Source organism: Elaeis guineensis, chromosome 1 (assembly GCF_000442705.2).
Source record: "Elaeis guineensis isolate ETL-2024a chromosome 1, EG11, whole genome shotgun sequence".
NCBI classification, from domain to species: domain Eukaryota; kingdom Viridiplantae; phylum Streptophyta; class Magnoliopsida; order Arecales; family Arecaceae; genus Elaeis; species Elaeis guineensis.
The window spans coordinates 105,646,156-105,667,883 of record NC_025993.2 but is presented as its reverse complement, the minus strand read 5'-3'; the positions used below and the strand labels follow the sequence as shown (position 1 = coordinate 105,667,883).

Sequence of the window (21,728 nt, the reverse complement as noted above, 5' to 3'; positions counted from 1 at the left end):
TTCTTAAATAACTCCTCACGAAGCACATATATAACACACGGCAAAGCTTACTCGATACCATCATTCGATAAGGGGTTTACCAGAAAAACACATCAAATCCGGCATTCAAATCAAACAATTCTAGAGCCCCGTACGACATAAATATTACACTTAAGTGATGGGTCCTCGTATAAAAACGAAGTCTACGCCGTCCATCTCGAATCCCTCGTTTTAGATTGCTGGGGAGCGGCAGAAAGCCGCTCCAAAGGCTTGGTGTACTCCCGAGAACCCCGACTCAACTCCGATCAACTTATTGATTCTTGGAAACCCTCGTTCTCTCTCGTACGTGCATATATGGCGGGGAGGAGGAGAGGCCGAATTGGCGGCGGGGTGGAGGTGCTGGACTCGATCTACTCTGTGGTCGCCCTCGTCTTTATCCTCGTCGCCTGCGTCGAGCTCGGCGACGCCGCCACGGCCGTCGATGTCTACCGCCTGATCCAGTACGATATCGCCGGCGTGCCCTACGGATCTCGCCTCGCCGGCCTCAATCACCACGCCGGCGCTTCTTTCTTCGCTCCCGGCGCCGATCTCTCCCGAACCGTCGTCATGATGCCCGTCCGGGAGCTCAACCTCACCTTCCTCCGAGGTAAATCGCGTCCCTCTCATCCTCTCGAAGTTATGCAGAGCAGAAACATGACACTAGCGCTCTGTGCTGGGCTTGAAAAATTTTATCGTTTTCTCGTTTTGTTGCGTTTCGCTCAAGTAATAATTCCTGGTTGAGTGTCACTGTTAAATTAGATAACTCGGATAACATAGCAAAATGGAATCTTTCTTTTATTAGTTACTTTGCCTTTTTTTTTTTTTAACTTGAAGATTGAAGTAATAACTTGGTTGATGTGGCTATTAGGGAACAAAGAAAAGGTGTAAAAAAAAAAAAAAAAAAAGGGAATCTGGTTGGTATCGTAGATAACTTTCTGCATTTTTTTTGCATATCTTTTGCTGGATCTGTCTTCTATTTCTTCTTCTTTATTCTCTCTCTTCTATATTCTCTGTTGTTCCAAGAGGATAATTTACTTGGTTCCACATAATTGTTGGCTCCTGGATCGTGTGGTAGGCTCCTCAAGTTATGATTTTGATTGCTTCAAGTTGGACTTAAACCCAAACGAATCATGACTGAGAAGCTCTTTATGAAGATGATATTGGTTCTACTAAAATTTGTGAGGACCCATGCGGGTGAGTACTTAGACTCATATCAACCATACACTGGGTAGAGTCTGCGAATCTATATAGGACTAAGGAATTCAAATAATACCTTCAAGCTAGTTTTTTTAGGTGAGATCAAAGTTCTAAATCTTGTGGGGCAAACTTATCCTCATTTCTCCATGGAACGGGATGCCTGCCATCCCATCCCGACCGTGGCCCAAGTCATACATCCCAGTAGATATTATCCATCTCTCTTATTTTATTTCTTTCCTTTCCCTCTTTTCTTTCTTTTCTTCCGCCTTTCTTTTTTTTTTTTTTGTTTCCTTTTTCTTTTTTTCTTATCCATTCCTTTCTCTCTTTTTTTCCTTTTTCTTCTTCTTTCTCTTCTGCCTTCTTTTTCTTCTGCCTTCTGTTTGTTCTTTCATTTTTCTTCTCCTTCTTTTCTTTCACTTTTTCTTTTTCATCATCTTTCTTTTTTTTCTTCATTTCTTCTTTCTTCTTCCCTCCTTGTGTGAATAAGTTTTGGAGTTTTGACCCATCTTGATCCCTTTCTTTTAATAGGAATGGGATGGGAATGTTGGGATGCCCTCCATCCACCGAGGCATAAAATCTCGGACGAGGTCCTAGGTTGCTCAAAGTGTTATTAGAGTGGACCCAATTCATGGTGCATGTAGACTAGAGGACATTGCTGCACAGGCTTACTTAGTTGACCATGGTAAATCCTGGTGTTTGTGATTTGATTTAGTACTTGTGATTGGATTTGAATGGATTTAAACCTTTTATCTAATGAAAATGTCAAGGCTCAAATAGGAGGAGTATGTAAGGACCTATGTAGGTAAGTGTTTAATCTCATATTTGCTATGCATTGGATACATTTTGGATATCTATACAGGACCAAGAAACTTAAATAACATCTTCTGGCAAGTCTTTTTTGGGCGAGGCCCTAGGTTATGACAAAACCCATGCTAGATTTCATGACTCTTAAGTACCCACCGGGTTTTTTCATTTAATTAACTTTTTATATACTATGAATGTCGGCTAATTACTAACAAGCAAAAAAGACAATAAAACATAATTCAACAATTCAAATTTTATTTATGAGAATCAATTAATCTTCAAAATCAATTAGCCCTATAGATAAGCATTTTCAAGTTCTCCTTTTGGGTGCACAAAAGCAGGCATTCAACTGACATTATTACTTATCAGTATATCATGCTGATCATATTATGCATGTGCTAGTACAGAATACTTAGAAAAAAAAGGTTAAAGTGGTATTTTGCATAGTATGTAGGCATCTCTAGGTTTTCCTCCCAATTGTACAAGAATTGCATCACGAATTATGTGAGTGATGCATTATCACCTTTTGCTATTTATAGAAGAATATCAAGAATTCTAAGCATGCATGAACTCAGTTTGGGCCTAACATCTATTGACAATAAAATTTTCTTTGTCGGATGCCATGAGTCTCTTTCTGAGTAAATATCTTAATTGACAGTACAACTCGCTGTTCTTAAAATACTGGCATGCCACTCATAAAATCTTTTGAAGGCTCCAGAGGTTCACTACATTTTTTCTTCCCATTTTCGGTTAAGTTTCATAGAGATAGCAAAACATATCCTGTATCCATCCACATATTTGTAGTGTTGGCCTTTATTTTCAAATAATACTTGGCTGAAATTTCTGGGGCAGCCATTGTTTTTATATTGTTGTTCATCTACTTATCCTGGCTGATATGCTAGGTGTTTTGTATTTAAGAGCTTAATTTTTGTGGGATTTCCCACTCTGTTTTGCCAAAAAAAAAGGTGTGCAGCAAAGTTTCATTGTGATATAATAACTAGTTGTGTGTAGATGCTTTCTTTTCTTGTTTAATATATAAAAAGCTTAGGCATTTAGGAGATTGTATTCATCATCTTCTGAATTTCACAATTAATATAATTTCTTCCACTATATCAGCAACAGCTTTTGTGGAGCTAATTTGTTATGAACCAAAATAGGTGGGATAAGTTTTGCCTTTTATGTTCTTTTTGTGCATGTTTATATTGCTAAATTTTGCAACAATATATATTTCAGAGTACATAATTAGTAACCAGCCATTGGGAGGCTTGTTGCTTTTGCTTCCTGAAAAGGTTGGCAACAGGATTGTTGGGAAGATCAAGAGCAAAGATGATGGGCTCATGAGAAACATATTGGTTGAGTTAGAACAATTGCTCATACATGCCAACATACCTGTAAGTGACATTACACTTTATTCAAATCCAATCATGATCACATGGTCACCGCTCAACTATATCATTACTCACTAGACTTGTACTTTTTGCATTTGGGATACTTGGACTTGACGTTGCTCTGGATTGATGCTTGTAGTGTAGCAGATCTAAGTTTTCTAGTTTATGATTGTTGCTTAACTCCTAGCATTGTCTTCCTTTTGAGATCTCTTATTGAAAATTTTCTGAAAATTGTTTCAATCATGCTGAGTGCTTATTGCTTTGATGTCAGTCTTTTTTCCACTTGCCTCTTTTATATTTGCTATATAGTTGTTGAGCTATGAATATAGATATTTTATCGTCTTCATCTAAATCACGATATTCTATGTATTATCTGCTCCTTTGGAGGGAAGCGGAAACATTAAAAATTTCTTTTTGTTTTTTAGAGTGCAATATCCCATTTTTTTTCTCAGATTAAAACTAAGTTTTTGGTGTCTAATAAAAGTTCAGTATGCCTAAATAAATAGATTTTTGCATTGAGGACAACATAATTCTATCCATTGCTAATCTGGGTTCCTGGACCTACTCTTCCAATCACATGTGTATTGTAGAAGTTTGAAGGATGATGTATACTCATTACTCAGTGTTCATTTAGATTTAAGATCTAATTGGAAAACCAGTAGTTTTCCAGTCACATTAACAAGTAGTTGTTAGAGCTCTCGGGGTGGGGGGGGGGGGTGGGAGTAATGTAATTATTTATTTTATATTGAAATTCATACCTTTGAGAGACTTTTTGAAGTATGAGGTAAACATAACAATTTGAAGTCATGCTCTTCAGTTCTGGTTTCTGAATTATGGGATGGGAGATCTTGGTCCATTCTGGAGACTTTTGAGGTTTTCCCTATAAGGAATATGGTAGGTGTTGGAGATAAAAAATTAGGGGTGAGAACTGAGATCTTTCTAAGCCTTTTTGGCATTCCCTTTTTTATCTCAATTTGATCTCCAGAGGATTGTCTGGAAGACTGGAAATTTAAATTTCCTCAGACAGTTGCCTACCTAGTTGCTTCATTGGAACCCCTATTTTCCTACCTAGTTGCTTGATGTAAATTGTAAATTATGTAGATGGTGTAATCTTTAAGAAATGGAAGTAGAAGTTAATGGAACTTTAGAAAATTATTGGATATAAAATTCAACATATCACTTGTTGAGACCTTATTTTAGGATTCTGGTGGGTTGCCATTCATCTTAATACCCTTTGATCAATTATGGTTGTATTTCAATTCTGCCTGGGTTTTGGAGTGATGTTCATTAAAGAAGTTGGGCCCTTGTCCTCTTTGTTCAATCAAATTTCTTTTTGGAGAAGTAGTAGGCTGCAGTTTTTTGTTTTTTATTTTTTATTTTTAAATTCTAGGGTTAAAGGATATAAAGTATCATGATTCATGACTGAACTCAGTTGAACCTTTAATCTTGGATCTGAAGAAACTAACAGTTAACTTGAGAACTGAATAGTTCCTTGAAGTCTTGAACATTTTTATTTTGTTCTAGATACCTTCTTAGTCTCGGTGGACATACACTGCTTTATGACATGCTCTACTCGCACTCTTTTACACTCACATACTTCCTGTAGATTGGGGAAATAATTTTTTTTTCCCTACATATACATTTTTTTCTCACTAAAAGCAACCAAGTGGCCCTCGGGTGTCTTCCTTGCCGCTTCTTGTTTATATCGCAGCATACTGAATTGTTTCATTGTCATGAAACTTGGTACTTGCACTTATGATTTTGCAACAACTGCTTAAGATTTTTCTCTGACATTGACATGCTATGTTATTTATGTTCATGAATGCTTTCCTTTTAACTTAATTTTGTCAATGAGGTGATGTACAATTTAGATGCAAATATTACAGGTTTTGTGAATGTCATGAATATTTCTATTTATGAGCACTAGGGAGTTCTAAAAGAGAATAAACTAGAGTATAAGTGCTAGTTCTCACTTCTCACCATGACTTAGGGTTTAAGGTCCTTTTTATATGCTAGCTTAAGATTGCAGTTTCGTCATTCTAACTTTTAACTCTGTACAGTTCTTTACTTGTAAGACTTCTTTAGATTTAATTTGCTGAGGTCCTAGTTGGGTTTGAGCTGTCCTAATTTATGGATTCCACATGATCTGACAAAGAATAGATCATCAGTTATCAGTTATCACTATTGATTTTAAGAACTCATATGGCCAATAGTCTCTATCCTCTAATACTTATTTACATTTTCTTATGTGTTAGTGCTTTCTTAACTAATTATGTTTATCAATACTTGCAGTATCCAGTTTATTTTGCATTTGAGGATGATAAGATTAATGCTGTATTAGCTGATGTCCGGAGAAATGATGCTACTGGCCAACCTCCCATGGCAACCACTGGCGGGTTAGTTGATCTGCTGATCTGCTAACAGTCATTTAAAATCATCAGAACATCTATTCAACTATAGGAAATTGTCTGATACACCTCCACTTGATACTTTGGTTAGCCAAGACGCACATGTTCTTCAATTTTAAAATTTGAACTGATTTAGAGTTTGCAATGGGTGCTTTTCAGTCAATCTTGTTGCTGGTATTTAGCCTTTAAAATGATAGCTGCTTCATATAGGACATGACTTGTTGCCATGTATCCATCTGAACATGCAATCTACCCTACATGATGTATAATAAAAAAAATGACATCTAGCTCTTGTATTCTGCAATTTTTTGTACTGCTGCATGTCAAATAAAGCATCTTAATTTGCAACCATTTCAGTTAGCTAAGACCTTTACCTAAGTGTGATGAACCGATGCTTGCTTTAAAGTCTAATTATGATGCTATCCACAACAAAATTTTGATGTAAAAGCTGTATTCATGAGCACATAGTCATCTTGCTTGCCAGGCAAAACATCTCCTTTTGGTGATATTTCTTTTCAAGCTCTCCACCCCACAATCTCCTCACTGTTGGACAAAAAAGTCCTATTGTAACCTAAATTTCTATTTACTATTCAATATGAATACCTCTTATCTCGTTCCTAGTTGTCTTCAAAAGAGGCAATTCAGCAAATAGTTTACTGCATAATAATTGCCAGATTTTTTTAAAAACATTCTGCTTAGTAATCAGAATCTGCTACTTGGATTGTTTAACTTTGTAGTATAATAATACTCTTAACTTCATGTATCTGTAAGTCTATAAATCTTTAGTTTTCAATATTCTTCTCCATTATGCTCATTGTAAGAGGGAAACTACCATGAAGAAGAAGAAGAAGAAGAAGAAAGAGAACCACTTGATATTATGTATTCTCTTAGATGCAAGAAGAAACACCAAAAGCAACTTCTTTTTTTTGTGTCTTCCTTGATCCTTTTCCTAAAGAATAATCTCTTTTCTCTCCATTTTTCTCACTCCCCCTTTCTTTTCATTGTGTACATTTTGATTGATTTGAATGATCATCTGCATGAAGTGTCAAATGATATTTGATCTTTTTTCCTTTTTAGCTCCTCTCTCCCTCTCTATCCTACATCTCTTTCATTGTTCTTGAACCACTCACTTTCGAAGTTTCTGAACACAAGGCTGCCCCCCCTCCTCCCCCCCCTCGTTTTCCATTTCTTCTTACTCTGGAATCTTAGTTTTTGATGTTTCTTTTGCATTGCCTAAAAATAAGCTGTAGTGATTAATGGATTCTTCTCTATCATTGTCCTCTTTTCAGTATTTTATGGAGTGAGGGATTTTTCATTTTCTTTCAATTTCCTCATGATGGTTCCCATTTTATTTAATTTTGAAACATCAGTTACACCCCCCAAATATACATATTTATTAAATCACAAGTCAGTATTCTTGATGTCTCAAATGGTTTACGGGTCAAGGCCACCTAGGAACCTTCAAACACTTAGGAAAACTGGGATTATAAATTGTGATCGTTATTATTCCATAACCATAGCCATGTAGCCTTTCCCAACTATTACCAGCTGTTAGGAGTGAGCTGTATTAATGACAACCAGGTCACATTTTAGTGGGTTACTTATAGCCAACAGCCTAAAAAAGCCCTTGCCTACTTCTCACGACAATCAAGTCAGGTTGTGGTGTGTCGAATAGAACAGAGGATGCCCTAATATTCATGCATATGAAATTAGGATACAGTTCTTAGTTATTAACACATTTTTATGACTGACTGTTAACCTGACATCAACCCTTCACTTTTCTCATCTGGGCTTGGGAATGGTCGTGATAGTGTTTGCAATTGGAATTAAGGAAATTAAGGTTGACATTTATAGATGATAAAGGGATGATGTGTATTATAGATGGCAGGGACAAATGGAAAGGCCTTTGTTTTGTGCTGAAGGATCAGAAACCATCAGATATATATCCTTTATAAATTGTGATGGACATTGTAAAAAGTTGATAGAGATTTTCTGTGCAAAAGTTTCTGATCTTGTCAAGAAACAATAATGCAGAAGATTTCATGTGGTTGCCATTAGATTATCTTATTGAATCAGTTTGAAAATTTGATCTGATACCTTTAGGTATCAAAAGGGTAACAGCTCTTGCACAGTTGCTCTGACCATTTATGTCTGACTAGCAAAAATGAGAGGAACAAGGAATTAGGTCTCAAATATGAATGGAATCTTTGGTTTAGTTCTTGCAAGAATGTGTTGCAAAGAAGTGTTTCAAAAGCATCCATGATTAGACTAAAGTATGACTTTTGTTAGGACATACAACACAGGAACTGGTTTCATCTTAAATTGACTGAATTGATCCTATGCTGTAATGTTAATTTCCGTTGTCCTAAGATTAGTTTAAAAATGATTAACACTTTCCAGGAGTCTAATTCTTATGAAATGCAGATTCATCATTTTTCTTTTTTAAGATAAGTTAGTCTTATGTAGTCCTAATGTACTACTACTGGAAAAAGATAAATCAGTTATTCCATGCTTGTAATGGAATATATTAGCCTCGACTAATTCCTTCTTATATTATGCGATTTTGCAGCTACAAGTTGCTTGTCTCAATACCAGAGCCTAAAAGAGTATCATCTCCAACAATAACGAACATTCAGGTTAGTCTCTTCTCTGTTCTTAACATATGAAGAACTACACAGAAAATTGACTGCAAGCTTAATTATTGGACATAACTTATTACATTTATGGTAGCATTGCACTTCCTTTTTGGCACAACCAAATAGGAGAAGTATGTTAGCTACACTGTATAGACAAATGTGTTAACTAAACTAGAGGGTTCACACTCTCTTGTTGGCACAATCCAATACGACGTGTTTTAGCTACACTATACAAACAAATGGGTTAACTACACTAGAGGGATCACACTTGCCAGCAGTATCCAATAGGACAGGTGTGTTAGCTAAAAGTTGATTGCATCATCATCGAAGCCTTGAAAACTTCATCTCTAACAATAACAGACATTCAGGTCCAATCTCTTACAGACAAAACTAGATGTAAGCTTGTTAATTCTGCAAAACTTATTATATTTCTAGAGGGATCACACTTCCATGTTGGCACAATCCAATATTACAAGTGTGTTAGGTATACCATGTCATGAATCTCCTCTTAGTTTAGCTTTATAGGAATGCCAGCAATTCTTATCCTTAGGAGGCAGCTTTTATTCCAAATCTGGCAAATTGTCTGCAAATATTACTCTTTTGGAGATAAGAATGGGAAAACTAGGTGCTGGACCATCACTTTTCACTGTCACTGTGCCTGCAGTTTGTTTGGTGGATGTCCGCTTTGTAATATTTCCTTCCAGAGAATGTCAAGGTTTAGTGCTAGCTTGTAAGGCCTTTCATTTCCCTCGTTTTGGTCTTTATGTGTCACATTCTTACTGGATGATATGGGAACAGATTTAAAAAGCCAAGTGTCTGTAACCATGGAACCGGGGACAATGTGGGTCAATATTTCTTGCTTCATGAGGATGTGTATGTATTTGCAGCATTATATCATTTAATGTCCCTTGATATAGCTATCATGAATTGAAAATTTTGGGTTTTAGGTGCGATGGAGGTGTTCTTTTGCCTCCATTTCCTCCTCCTCCACAACAACCCCCCGCCCCAACCCCCAACATTCAATCTTCTCCCAGACCAGTGCTTTGAGTGTTTTCTTTATGTCAACTTAAGGGGGTCCATTTATGACATTCAGGCATCATGTCCTACTTACTGTGTATGATTAACTTGGTTTATATGACAGGGATGGTTGCCAGGACTGAAAGGAGATGGAGATACCAATCAACTGCCAACAATTGCTGTAGTTGCATCATACGATACTTTTGGTGCTGCTCCAGTATGGGTTATAAATTATTTAATCAGTAATTTTTACAATTTTTTACTATAACACTTTAGGTTTTAAATTCTGTTTATTATTTCAAGGCACTTTCTGTGGGAAGTGATAGTAATGGGAGTGGAGTTGTGGCTCTTTTGGAGATAGCAAGACTGTTCTCACGTCTTTATTCGAATCCAAAGACCCGTGGGAGATATAACCTTCTTTTTGGGTTAACATCTGGTGGACCTTATAACTATGATGGAACTCTGAAGGTAAGTTTTTCCCTTCCTTTCATGGCAGCCTTAAAAATCACTGTATTTATTTGTTTCATTTAATTTGTTGACCTAGCACTTATTGATGATCGCATATTATGATCGTATTTATATTAGTGGCTTAGGAGTTTTGATCAACGATTACGAGAGAGCATTGAGTACGCCATATGCTTAAATAGTATTGGTTCCTGGAAAAATGAGTTGTGGATTCATGTGTCCAAGCCTCCAGAAAATGCCTACATAAAACAAGTTCACGAAGTAAGTCAAGTGCCAGAATGATAAAATTAATTTGATATGTGCGTTAGTGAAAATTATGGAAGCAACACCTCTTTCACATTTAAGAATGGCACTTCTTTCTTTTAACTATGAATTGTTTTGATGGCAGAGTCTGTCAGATGTTGCAAACGAGCTGGGAGTTACAATTGGAATAAAGCACAAGAAGATAAATATCTCAAACCCACGAGTGAGTTAATTTTACTCCTACACACTCTAAATCACTTCAACTGTCTGTTAACTTACATATATTCATCCGAAGAGATTGTCCAAGATATGATTTCTGTATTAACACTGCATGGAGTGTTATACATAAGTTGACGTATTCCTGTGGCATTGTCAAAAACCATAAGCTTTTTGTCTTCAATTAGTTTTGCATATGTGGTGTGGTTGTATTATTGGGAGGATGAAACTTATGGCACTTCCTAGCAGGAAAACTTCCCTTTAGCTCTGTCTTTTGTCCTCTTTCATGTCACATCTTCTCTTGTTAGTGAAGTGAATTAACTGCCTCAGCAAATTGTTCTTATTGCTTAAAAATCACTTCAACTGTCTGTTAACTTACATATATTCATCCGAAGAGATTGTCCAAGATATGATTTCTGTATTAACACTGCATGGAGTGTTATACATAAGTTGACGTATTCCTGTGGCATTGTCAAAAACCATAAGCTTTTTGTCTTCAATTAGTTTTGTATATGTGGTGTGGTTGTATTATTGGGAGGATGAAACTTATGGCACTTCCTAGCAGGAAAACTTCCCTTTAGCTCTGTCTTTTGTCCTCTTTCATGTCACATCTTCTCTTGTTAGTGAAGTGAATTAACTGCCTCAGCAAATTGTTCTTATTGCTTAAAAATCATAAAGTTAGAAAAAATTTTATGAAGGTCTGTAGATGGAGTTGGTTTGCAAATGCCCAACATTAGTGACTAGTAGCTTATCAAGAGAGTGCTTATGCTTAGAAAGAAAAAGCTGCAATCATTTATGTCACAGCAACACACCCTCCACCTGTGCTGATAAAAGCCAGTTAACTGGTCCACCTGATTTGGTGGTTAAAACTGTTGCTTTAGCTGCCTAGCTACAATCACCAGTCTGACATTCATATACCGTATCTGCATCTGCTGTTAGAATAATCTTTCTGGAGTGACTCAAGGTGCAAATCTTGTGTACTGTTTTAGGGACCCAAATTGCACATGTTAAAATTGAATTGTTAAAACATTTCAGCCAAACACCTTGGTCTATGAGTGTGTCACTCACAACATCTGCTAAAAATGCTTCTCTTGTCGGAATTCTTTTGAAAATATCTGGTGTTTACTGCTTGCTGCAGCCCCTATATGCATATTACATGTTAAAATAACTGAACATTTGTTCTATATGAACTTCTTTTTGTTCTCTACAAAGAAACTTACTTGATTTTGCTGTAATTGCAACACTTGCACAAGAGAAGCAGGCCTTGTTTAAATCTTTAATGGACAAATATATGTTCTACTTTAGGTTGCCTGGGAGCATGAGCAATTTTCAAGGCTAAGAATAACTGCTGTTACTCTTTCTGAGCTTTCTGCAGCACCTGAATTACTTGAAAGTACCGGAGGGCTTCATGACACAAGGTAAGACTGCAAAACATTTTCCTTTATTTCATCTCCAGTCTCTCTTAAATGATTCCCTGTTAAGCTTTTGAGTTTTCCTTTAGAGATTCATTGGATGAAGCTGCAGTCTACAGAACCATCAGATTAGTAGCAGAAAGTCTTGCGGTATGATCAGTTACTTTTTCTTAGTCATTGCACGAGCTTTTGGGTTGGTAATATTGCTCAAGTCAAGTGATTTTCCTTTTTCTCCCTCTATTATAACCTGGAGAAGTCACATTTGCACACCAATGTTCAATGCTCAGATCAGCATAATTGACAAGAACTACATTGTACATTTTTTTGACATAGAATTGATCATGACAGGAACATTGGAAGTTAAGCTTTTAGTTCAATGTCATATCCATGTCCATGTGGTGTTTTTAATAATTCAGATTACTGAAGTACTTAAATGAAAGTGATGGATTATCTGTTCCTGTTCTGATCTGCATTAGCTTCTGGATATAGTGGATATGTAAGGTATCTTTTTGAATTTATTTTTATTGAACAAGGTGCAGAGTACTAAGCAATATGATACAACTAGAAGAGAGGATGCAGTTTTCCCCCAAGAAGCTGAAGGGCTAAATAATTGAATAGGAAAAACATGTGATTTCCATTTGTACAATTTTTATCTCAAGACTGAACTGATCAAATCACTCCTCCACTTTGTTATATAGCTCCATATTGCACAACTATGTGCTAAGTCATAAAGCAATATCTGTAATTTAATTTAACACAACAAGATTTCCAATGTGCATAACTACTCATTATGCTGATAATGATATTTTACAACCTTTTCCAATGGAAAATGTGCCTGACATGGTTAGTCTTGAAAGTAAGCCCATTTCTTAGTGTTCAGGTCTTTAGTTTTATTGGATGTGCTATTTTTCCTTTAGTCAACAAAAACATAGCAGATCGTGACACTAACAAGTAACATCAGTACCACTCAATGAATGCCTGAGAATTTTACATTTAGCTCAGAGCTAGCTGCAGAACTTTCTTTAAATTGGTTTGTAATAAGAAGACATCATAAACATTTTTCCAATCATTGTTTCTATATCACCGAAGAACTAAGCTTTCTTAGAGGAGAGAATATAAGGAAAAGAGAGCTTAGTGATTCTCTCAAATTGCTAAGCACTTGTCCTGAGAAAGTTGTTGATTTCTTTGTTTCCAAATCTCTGAACACATAATTCAAGAATGTGACTTCAGAACTCCTTGTCTGCTGTCACATATTAGGGTAATCATCATGCAGTACTTTTTGGGGAGTAATATGCTCCTATTGTGGAAGGCTTACAGTTTGATATTATATTGTGAGTTTCTAGGATTACTAGGGTGGAATCATTTGAGTGAAGCTCAAACTAGAGCTTGAAAACACAAATAAAGTTACATCATAAGTTTTTCTCCCAAACACCAAACAACTGTGTTGTTTGGAATTTGTGAACCTACCACAAAAGTCTATAACTACAAGGTTGCATGAAACAGCTTCAAAGACAATGACAATAATTTAAAGTGCGCAAATAGCAAAAACTTGAATTAAAGGTTTCTTGATTGCAGACTCATAAATTTGCATATTAATAAATATTGCAATTCTAGTTTTTTATGAACTTTAAGGTTTTAACTTGACAATTGAATGATGCTTGAATTCAGAATAAGGCATTTATGTTGGTAAGGTGGTAACAATTGAACTTTCAGCCACTTGCAGAATAATTGGCCCTTGTGGACCTTTTCACATATATTCTACTCCTTGTAGGTCAATATTCTCTTCAGGTGTTCACTTGATAGAGTGTTGGTTTTGCAAAGTGCCCTAGAAGTGATAAACATTTTGTTTGTCATATATAAATCATTCAAGAATATTTCTCCTGCTGTGTTACTTCTAAATTATTTCTCATGTGTGCAAAGAAGCTAAATGACAGGTTTCAAGCTGCTGCTCATATTTAATGAATTATTTCTGGAATCATGTTCTGTCCTTTGTTTTTCTAAACCAGTAATCTGGTACTTTATATCGTCTCTTTAATTATATGGAATATGCAATTTTGGTTTATGCTATATAACTTTATCTAAAAAATAATATTGCTGACCAGAATATTGGCCGAGGTTTCATAGGATGAGAACTCTTTAATCAGTGAATTATGCTGATCAAACCCAATGCAGGCTATCGGCAAGATTTGACACAAGATATCATCTAATTACATCAGGTTGATAGAGAACAATAGTGATTTTATTCATGTCCTGTCAGTGCATTTACTACATTAAGAAAAGGTAAAAGCACCATATGCATTTATATGTGTGTGTCTATGTATGTATCAACCTATGTGCTAGTGATATTTATTTAGGTTTTAAGTACAAGATGATGAATGCACTTCACATGTTAAAGTTGACGGTTCTTTGCATCCACAAGGATGTGTCAACTCAAAATGCTTAAAATGGATATAAGTACATGGAAATAGGTTGATTGCAGTTCTGAAACCTAACTTCTATCATGGGTTTTAGTTTTTAACTTTTTCCTACTTCATGCAGAAGCATATTTATGGACACCAAGGCAGGAACATTCAAATTTTTGCAGATAATAGTAGTTTGGCTATAAACCCTTTTTATATAAGCGCATGGTTGGATCTTTTGTCACGGGCACCTCGAGTGGCACCCTTTCTCTCCAAGACTGACCCAATTATCTCTTCATTGAAAAAGGTTTGACAGATGTTATTATTTTTAATTTCCATCTTATTGTCATTTAATTTTTATTAATAGTCCATGCAACTTGAATCAGCACATCTGTTGAATATCTTGCTCTGCATATTCTATCTATTTCTTTAACATTACCTGTGCTTAGTAGGGAGAAGTGAATGTTAAACTAATTATTCCTAAAGTTCTGTGAGCTTGTAAAATAACCCTGCAGGTACAACTTTAGATGCTCATTCCTGTCAATGCCTCTAATTGGCATTAATTTAGTCTGTGCTCCTTTTTTCCTTTTTCTGATAGCATTTCATGGTAGTGGCTTGCAGACAATTTAGATTAACACTCTGGAAAGTTTGTACATTTCCACATCTCTAGATGAGAGAAACATTCTTTATTTTGTGGAACTATGTACTTCTCATAAGTTCACTGAGAATAAATGGCTGAACTGGTTGACATATGTTTATTGCAACTTAATTTTCTCTGAATATATTGATCAGATAGGAACACCTTTGCTTATGAAAGCCAAAAGCAACTTACTGTACCAGCAGCAGATGCATATAAACATCAATCCTGACACTCATCCTTCTCTGGCGCATCATGATTTTACTTAATTACCTTAATCACATAAGTGTTCCAATATAGATCTCTCTCTCTCTGTGCATCCGCACGCATATGAGAGAGAGAGGCAGCACGTGTGCATGTTAAGTATATAATACAAGAACCAGGTAAAATATTAATTATAACCACATTTTTCATATATTCAAAATGCTTCCATGTTATTCTTTTGTCATGAAAGATGATCATTTCTTTTCAAAGTGTTCTATTCTTTTGTCATGTAATCTGAAAGCTGACTTTATCATGTGGCAGGAATTATCCGATCATACAGTTGAGCTGCATGTACAGCATGAGACCATTGATGGGATGTTCAGTTTTTATGATTCTACAAGGGCAACACTTAACGTATATCAGGTGCTTCTAGTATATCTATGCTGTGCTCTGTTTTCCTGTCCATATCGATGGGCACACGTGTCGCTGTTAACTGCACCTTGAACCAAGTCTCTGCTTTTTTGGAACGTGGCCTTCACCAAAAGCGGTTGGGCCTCATGCCAAGCAGGAAACATTGCCTGGTTCACAGTGTGATGTTTGCCCACATGCGTGTCCATGTTTATCACAGCTCATGTGGGCAATCTCTTGGGAAAAAGGAAAAAAAGGCAAGTTAGTATCTTGCATGTCGTTCAACACTCAGAGGACAAAAAGTTAGGACACAGCAACACTCATACCATTTTAATTTACACTTTATCTGATTATACAAAGCAGAACAGTATCATAGTTTTGAATAGAATAAACCATGCTTGTGTGAGAAATGTACCAAGTCCTCTCTATAACACACTGGTCATTAATGAGCGTATAAGCTGTTTACTTTGTAACTTCCTAATCAATGACTCAACTTTAGCTTATAATTTTGTGAGAAGAAACCTAGAGAACTCCAATGGCTGGGACAGATCCATCCAGCAAGTGTTTCTATTATCCATTAATTTGTTTTCACTCATTGGAGAACCTCATCATTAGAATTTGAATTATAAAATTGCAGGTTGCAAGTGTTGCTTTTGATCTACTTTTACTGCTAGCGCTGGGAGCATATCTGATTCTTCTCTTCAGTTTCCTTGTTCTCACCACACGGGTATGCATGCTTACTTGCCTGACAATGCATAGACACCATGGCACTTCCTTTTAGAAATCCTTTAATAGTGATTTATGGTTTTTCCACAGGGCCTTGATGACCTGATCAATCTGTTCCGGAGGCCTCCATCTAGGAAGGTCAAGGCAGCATGAGCTTTGTAGTCTTCTTAATTTTTTCCACAAGGACAGCAGCCAACATTTAGTGGATTGTAAATTATCTTTAATTGAGACAAATGGTTCAATTTATCATTCCGGAATCTTTTAACTCTAATGAAAAGAAATTTTGGCTACAAGTATCATTGAAAACTCTTGACTCAATCTTCATCAGACAAAATCTTTCAGTTTTACAGTGAAGAATGAATAAATATCATTTATTTCCAGATGGTTCAGGTGGCCCTCTTGCGATAGGAACAGCGTCGTTGAAACGTAGCTTGGTTTTTGCATTGTCTACAAAGACGACCCGCCCGTTTAAAACCTGTTCAAATAATTTACAAATCAATCCATATTCACAACTACCATAAATAAAATGTTTGTTCAGCCCTAGTGATTGCATGTGTCAATGTGTGCCCACCTTGCCATTCATTTCTGTGCGAGCTTTTTGGGCTTCATCCTCTGAGGCAAATGTTACAAACCCAAATCCTTTCGATCTCTCGGAGGCTCTGTCCATGATTATTTTGGCTGCATAGAGTCATGTCAGTAATGAGCCATGGCATGTTTGCTCATGAAGAAAGAACTGATGCACAATCAGATTCTGGGAGAAACAAGAGCACCTTCAATCACTTGGCCATATTGTGAAAAAGCATCAGATAAGGCTTCCTCTGTTGTGTAGAAAGAAAGGCCTGTCAATTACGAAATCCAAAACATAAGATCCATATGGAAGGAGTTAAAAGAGATGCTTTTTATGTCTCAAAACAGCAATTACTGCTCAGTTCACAATGGTACCTTTTGACAAGAATCATCAACAATCTGAATTCTATATAGCTCAAATAAATAAATAACAGGTTGCTAGATATGCTCATACATATGTATTTGTTAGGCATAACATAGCAGCAATGTCATCAATAGCAAGGTTTTAAGATGCCCCACAATTCATCGTTCCTTGAGATATGGACCCTGTCCTAGCTTAAAATCTCCAAGAAACAAGAACGTCCAGAATTGAAATATTTCTGCCACTCCATTGTAGCACAGAGCAGAAGTCAAAATTAGCTAAAGAGTCCTCAACTTTGCACTAGAAGTAGCAAAGACAGCCATGTTTAGGAAGATCCAATAGAAAATTATGATGAAAAGAAATTTTCTAATAGCTTCTTCACTGGACATTATTCAGGGAACTTTGTTTCTTGTAACAAAGCAGAATGCCATGAATAATGTATCCTCGCTTAGTTCCCTTAGATATTCTGGTTCAGGATAACAGAACTGTTTACTTTCAAGCTCTATTCATTATCCAATCCACACATTAGATTTCCTCCCCATATATATTGCGAGATTCTCGTGCAGCCTGCCTTTTGCAGCATAGCCCGAGTATCTTCCACTACATCCCATCTGATTCTGATTTCCACTTGTTCAGTTTGTTATCTAATCCATTATATTTTGTAATCCCTTCCGACCTGTAAAATTTGATGGTGCACTTCCACTGCATGCCATCTGAGTTTATGCTTATCAAAGCAGATAATTGCCAGATCCCTGTTGATTCATCCAAGGGCCCAAAAAAAAAAAAAAAAGAAGACAGTAAGAGTACAGGCATCCGGTACCACTGCTCCTGCCTGGTTATTCTTTACCTTGTGCAAGTGCACCATAAAATTTTATGAAAGGAGGGCACCAGATGAAGCAGGTCACCCAGGCCAGCAGTCATAGAATAACCAAGGAGAGCTATTCTAATGACCTCATCATATAGCCACCAATTTCAGCTGAAATGCTCCACCACACCTTATGTAGCCTCTGCATCTTCATTCAAGAAGGCACATTCTTCTTAACACCTTGCCGTTTCTTGCCCCAATAATGCATTTCAAGCTCCACAGCAAATCATTGCACCTCTGAACACAAACCAGCCAGCAGCACAAATGATAACCCTTACCATCCCTATATCTCTACCAGCTTCAACTGCACTTATTTCGAGCAAGAGCATCTGCAGCCTCAAGAATGAAACTTCCTCTGCCTCACCACATTTACCTGAATAATTCACCAAACTCCACATGGCAGTCCGCCCTCAGAGGTCTTCAGAATAATAGATTTCCCTCTTGAACTAGACAAGAACCAACTCACCTATAATTTTTCAAAATACTTGCAACCAAACTTTCGAAGTGTTCCATTAACCTCTCTCCTGATTACCTTTTCATTTTCCAACTTAAAGGATGTCTGATGATCTCCTAGATGGCTTCAAGAACAGGCAATATCAACAAGTCTATTTCACGACTTCTCATAAACAATTAGCTTCAAGGTTCTAGCATGACATAGACTACCACAGAGAAAGAATTAATGAGGGACCATAGTGCTACAGAAAGTTTCCACCACATAGAAATTCATCTTGGGTACTAAGAAAATGTCTTGCAAAGAATCAATCAATACTACATGGCTGTAAACTAGTTGGTGTTTTACAATGTGCATGAATAAGACAAAATAGAAAATGAAAACTATAGTTGGATTACTATAGGAGGGAGCCATGGATCTGACTAACTGATCACTGAATTTTTTTTAAAAGCAACTATTCATGCTTTGAACTGGCAAAATCATGCGAGGAACAATCTGAAAAAACAAAATTGTGAAGAAGCAGAGCAACCTTGATACATGGAGCACTAAAAATGAAACGAAAAACCCCAGAGTGAACCTGAAGCAGATGGAATGACACTTGTTGATTACAGTTCTTCACGCAATAGTAAAATTGATTTAGGTTCTTTTGAGCAACTGCAATTAGGAGTAGGATGAAATCCATTTAGAAGGCATGCATCAACTTTAAATGAAAATACATGGATCACAAAATACAATTTACATACTTCCTCAAGGAGGAGAATGCTACCGAAATGTGACCAATTCTCCAAGATTTTGTTCGGTCCCACATAGAAAGCTCCAGCAAACTTGTTATTTACTAGAAAATCATGTTTCCAGTTGTTTCTTTGGGGGAAAAACTTGGAACATGGAGAATAACACCTATACTTGTGAGATAACTTGACTTTTCATTTCAAGTACTAGTTTTAAAGAAATAAATTGTTCAGCTTTGCCAGCATGTAGAAGCTCCTTTTGATCCTTGTATCACAAAATTTTGGGCAACCAAAATATATGGAAAACTAAATTACCAAAAGGCTTTTTTTTTTCCTTTTCATTTTCACATATTTCCTTGCTATTAAATGGAACCTATATATATCATGCTAGCTGGATCTGATGATTAATTAAATCTACAAGAAATCATAGCTTCTGTCAGTTTCACAGTACTTCAAAGGCAAGTTCCTAATAGGATTAAAAATGTTAATAGCATATATCACCACTCTAAAATTCAGAGCAGGGATAACTAAAGTCAGTGGCAAACCCATTCCAAAACTATGTTTCTTTCCCTACCCTCGCAATAATTCATTGTGTCACTTTAAATAACAAGCAACAAAAAACTCATCATCTCAACCACAAAATCACATTCCAGCTCCAACTTCCATTGACCCAAATATGGCCATCATAAGAGACACCATCCACCATCAGTGCAAACAAAAGGTTCATCTACATTCCTTAATTGTCAACATATGTATTAACCACTGCTTTTTCAGGGTATCTTCACACAATACCTGAAAACATCAATATAACTAGGTCAGCATTTTTTCCTTCAATCATGTCCCTATTCTGTTTTGGAGGATCATAGTCAGTATTTCAAATAAAATCATATCTGAGCTTGAGACTGTCGAAAGAAGGGGACTTTCCATTCTATTTCCAGATAAATGAAGAATAAAAAAGGTGGAGAATTGTCTCATTAAGTCTCTCTTTGGATGCTCAATCACCCTGTCCATGAAATATCTGTTTGCGCGGGCGAGGGTTGCTAAGAAGAGAGGTAGGAAAAAAAAAAAATTCATCATCCAAATTTTTTTGCCTTCTTGGTATTCATCTGAAAAAAATGGATCTACGCCTCCAAATTCTTCATCCTTATGCCTCATCTCTTCACACATTCCCACTTGCGTATGAGATATTACTCAGATAAACTACTAAAGAAGCCAATTTATAAAATTTATAAAATCACTATATTCCCTTTTTTTTTTTCTTAAACCTGCCTCAACAAACCACTAATGATATCCAGAAAATAAAAATAACTCAAACTTAATTCGAAACTTTTTGAATGAAATCATATACATAAAACCATCAGTTCTCATCGATTTAGAAAAATCAAACCTTAAAGAACCCAATTCAATCGATAAAAAAAAATACAAGCTTTTCTCGTTTTCTTTAGTTCGCAGATATCTTACCTCCGACGAAGAGCTTGGAGGCAATTCCTCTGGAGGACACGAACTGGGAAGGAAGAAGTAGAAGAGCTCTACTGTTAGCGTTATGGTTAGGGTTAAGATTCCCGAAAAGAACGCGACCATTGCTCAAGAGACTCGACGCCCCTCTCAAAGCCGCCATGGCGGAGCTCTCTCCGACTCGCCCTCTGCTGCTCCATCGCTCCGCGAGTCTTCTATAGCAATCTAGGAATCTGGACCGTCCATCCGTTCCATGATCGAACGGTTGAGATTTTAAAGCACCCTCCTTCAAATGGACCGGCGTGGACCGAAGCATCGTGATCGGACCGGTTCGTCCTGGACCAGTCTGATTTCTTTTTTTTCTTTGGGAAAAGCCCTCAAGAACAACTTGTACCATTAGCCATTACAAGAACAGAAATTTTATACTGACCAAAACAAGAGAAATAACAGCTATGGTTGTGACGGATAATAACCAATTTAATGGAAGTATCCCACCAAAGAATTTTCTTGATCCTCTTATCTCCATCCCGAACGTATCATTCTGCAATGATCAACACATGATGATCCTGTAGGCTTAGAATGTGGTTGAAAGTGCTTGGATTTGTTGATGCCTACAGCTACTAACAGTCTGAAGTTCACCAGTCTGCAGGGTTGGTGCCTCGGAACTTTTTTGTTGGTAACAGGCAGAGTTGAGCTAGAGCACTTATTTGAGGGAATTTGCTAAAAGTACATTGGAGGGATCTTTATATTGCCTCCGAAGGATTGAAATCCCGTCAGTTCATGACCGGTCCAGTTCAATAGGAGCTAATACTTGCTGATAATGACCGAGGATTCATACCATCCTCGCATTTAGACATAGCAAATTCTTCTTCTATCCAGAACCGTATGGTACTAGTCAATCATCAATATGATGAGTCTACAAGATCTGAAATCTTGATACATTCGTGTCAGAATCCAGATCGATGAGACTTAATTTAGCTATTATTAAACCGTGACAAATATATTTTGCGTGTCTGATGGAATATTTTCATGCTTCAAATGCATTCAAAAGGATCCCATTCTCTGCGGTGCACCGCATCGTGCGGTGCACCATCCATCGCATGGTGGTGCACGGTGCGGTGCA

The 21,728-nt window shown here is 36.7% G+C and overlaps 2 protein-coding genes across 5 annotated transcripts; one reads left to right on the top strand and one right to left on the bottom strand.

Annotated features, from left to right (window-relative positions):
• The first annotated feature begins 191 nt into the window (after positions 1–191).
• Positions 192–16,471, top strand: LOC105038277 (uncharacterized). 3 transcript variants are annotated; one of them, XM_010914026.4, is made up of 14 exons: positions 195–625; positions 3,253–3,410; positions 5,700–5,803; positions 8,385–8,451; positions 9,593–9,685; positions 9,772–9,936; positions 10,054–10,194; positions 10,322–10,399; positions 11,698–11,810; positions 11,894–11,954; positions 14,343–14,510; positions 15,366–15,467; positions 16,090–16,179; positions 16,269–16,471. In XM_010914026.4, the coding sequence occupies exons 1-14, from the start codon at positions 334–336 to the stop codon at positions 16,329–16,331; spliced, it is 1,695 nt and encodes a 564-aa protein (XP_010912328.1). In that variant the 5' UTR covers positions 195–333; the 3' UTR covers positions 16,332–16,471. The 3 variants fall into 3 exon arrangements, with proteins under 3 accessions (XP_073114497.1, XP_010912328.1, XP_010912332.1); XM_010914030.4 differs by lacking the exon at positions 195–625 and adding an exon at positions 1,060–1,212; XM_073258396.1 differs by lacking the exon at positions 10,054–10,194 and having other exon boundaries at positions 192–625.
• On the bottom strand, positions 16,416–21,547 carry LOC105038278 (small RNA-binding protein 11, chloroplastic). 2 transcript variants are annotated; one of them, XM_010914031.3, is made up of 4 exons: positions 20,612–20,844; positions 16,949–17,017; positions 16,750–16,856; positions 16,416–16,653 (listed from the first exon to the last, which is right to left on the bottom strand). In XM_010914031.3, the coding sequence occupies exons 1-4, from the start codon at positions 20,766–20,768 to the stop codon at positions 16,546–16,548; spliced, it is 441 nt and encodes a 146-aa protein (XP_010912333.3). In that variant the 5' UTR covers positions 20,769–20,844; the 3' UTR covers positions 16,416–16,545. The 2 variants fall into 2 exon arrangements, with proteins under 2 accessions (XP_010912333.3, XP_073114505.1); XM_073258404.1 differs by lacking the exon at positions 16,416–16,653 and adding an exon at positions 19,000–19,076 and having other exon boundaries at positions 16,789–16,856; positions 20,612–21,547.
• Positions 21,548–21,728: the final 181 nt, after the last annotated feature.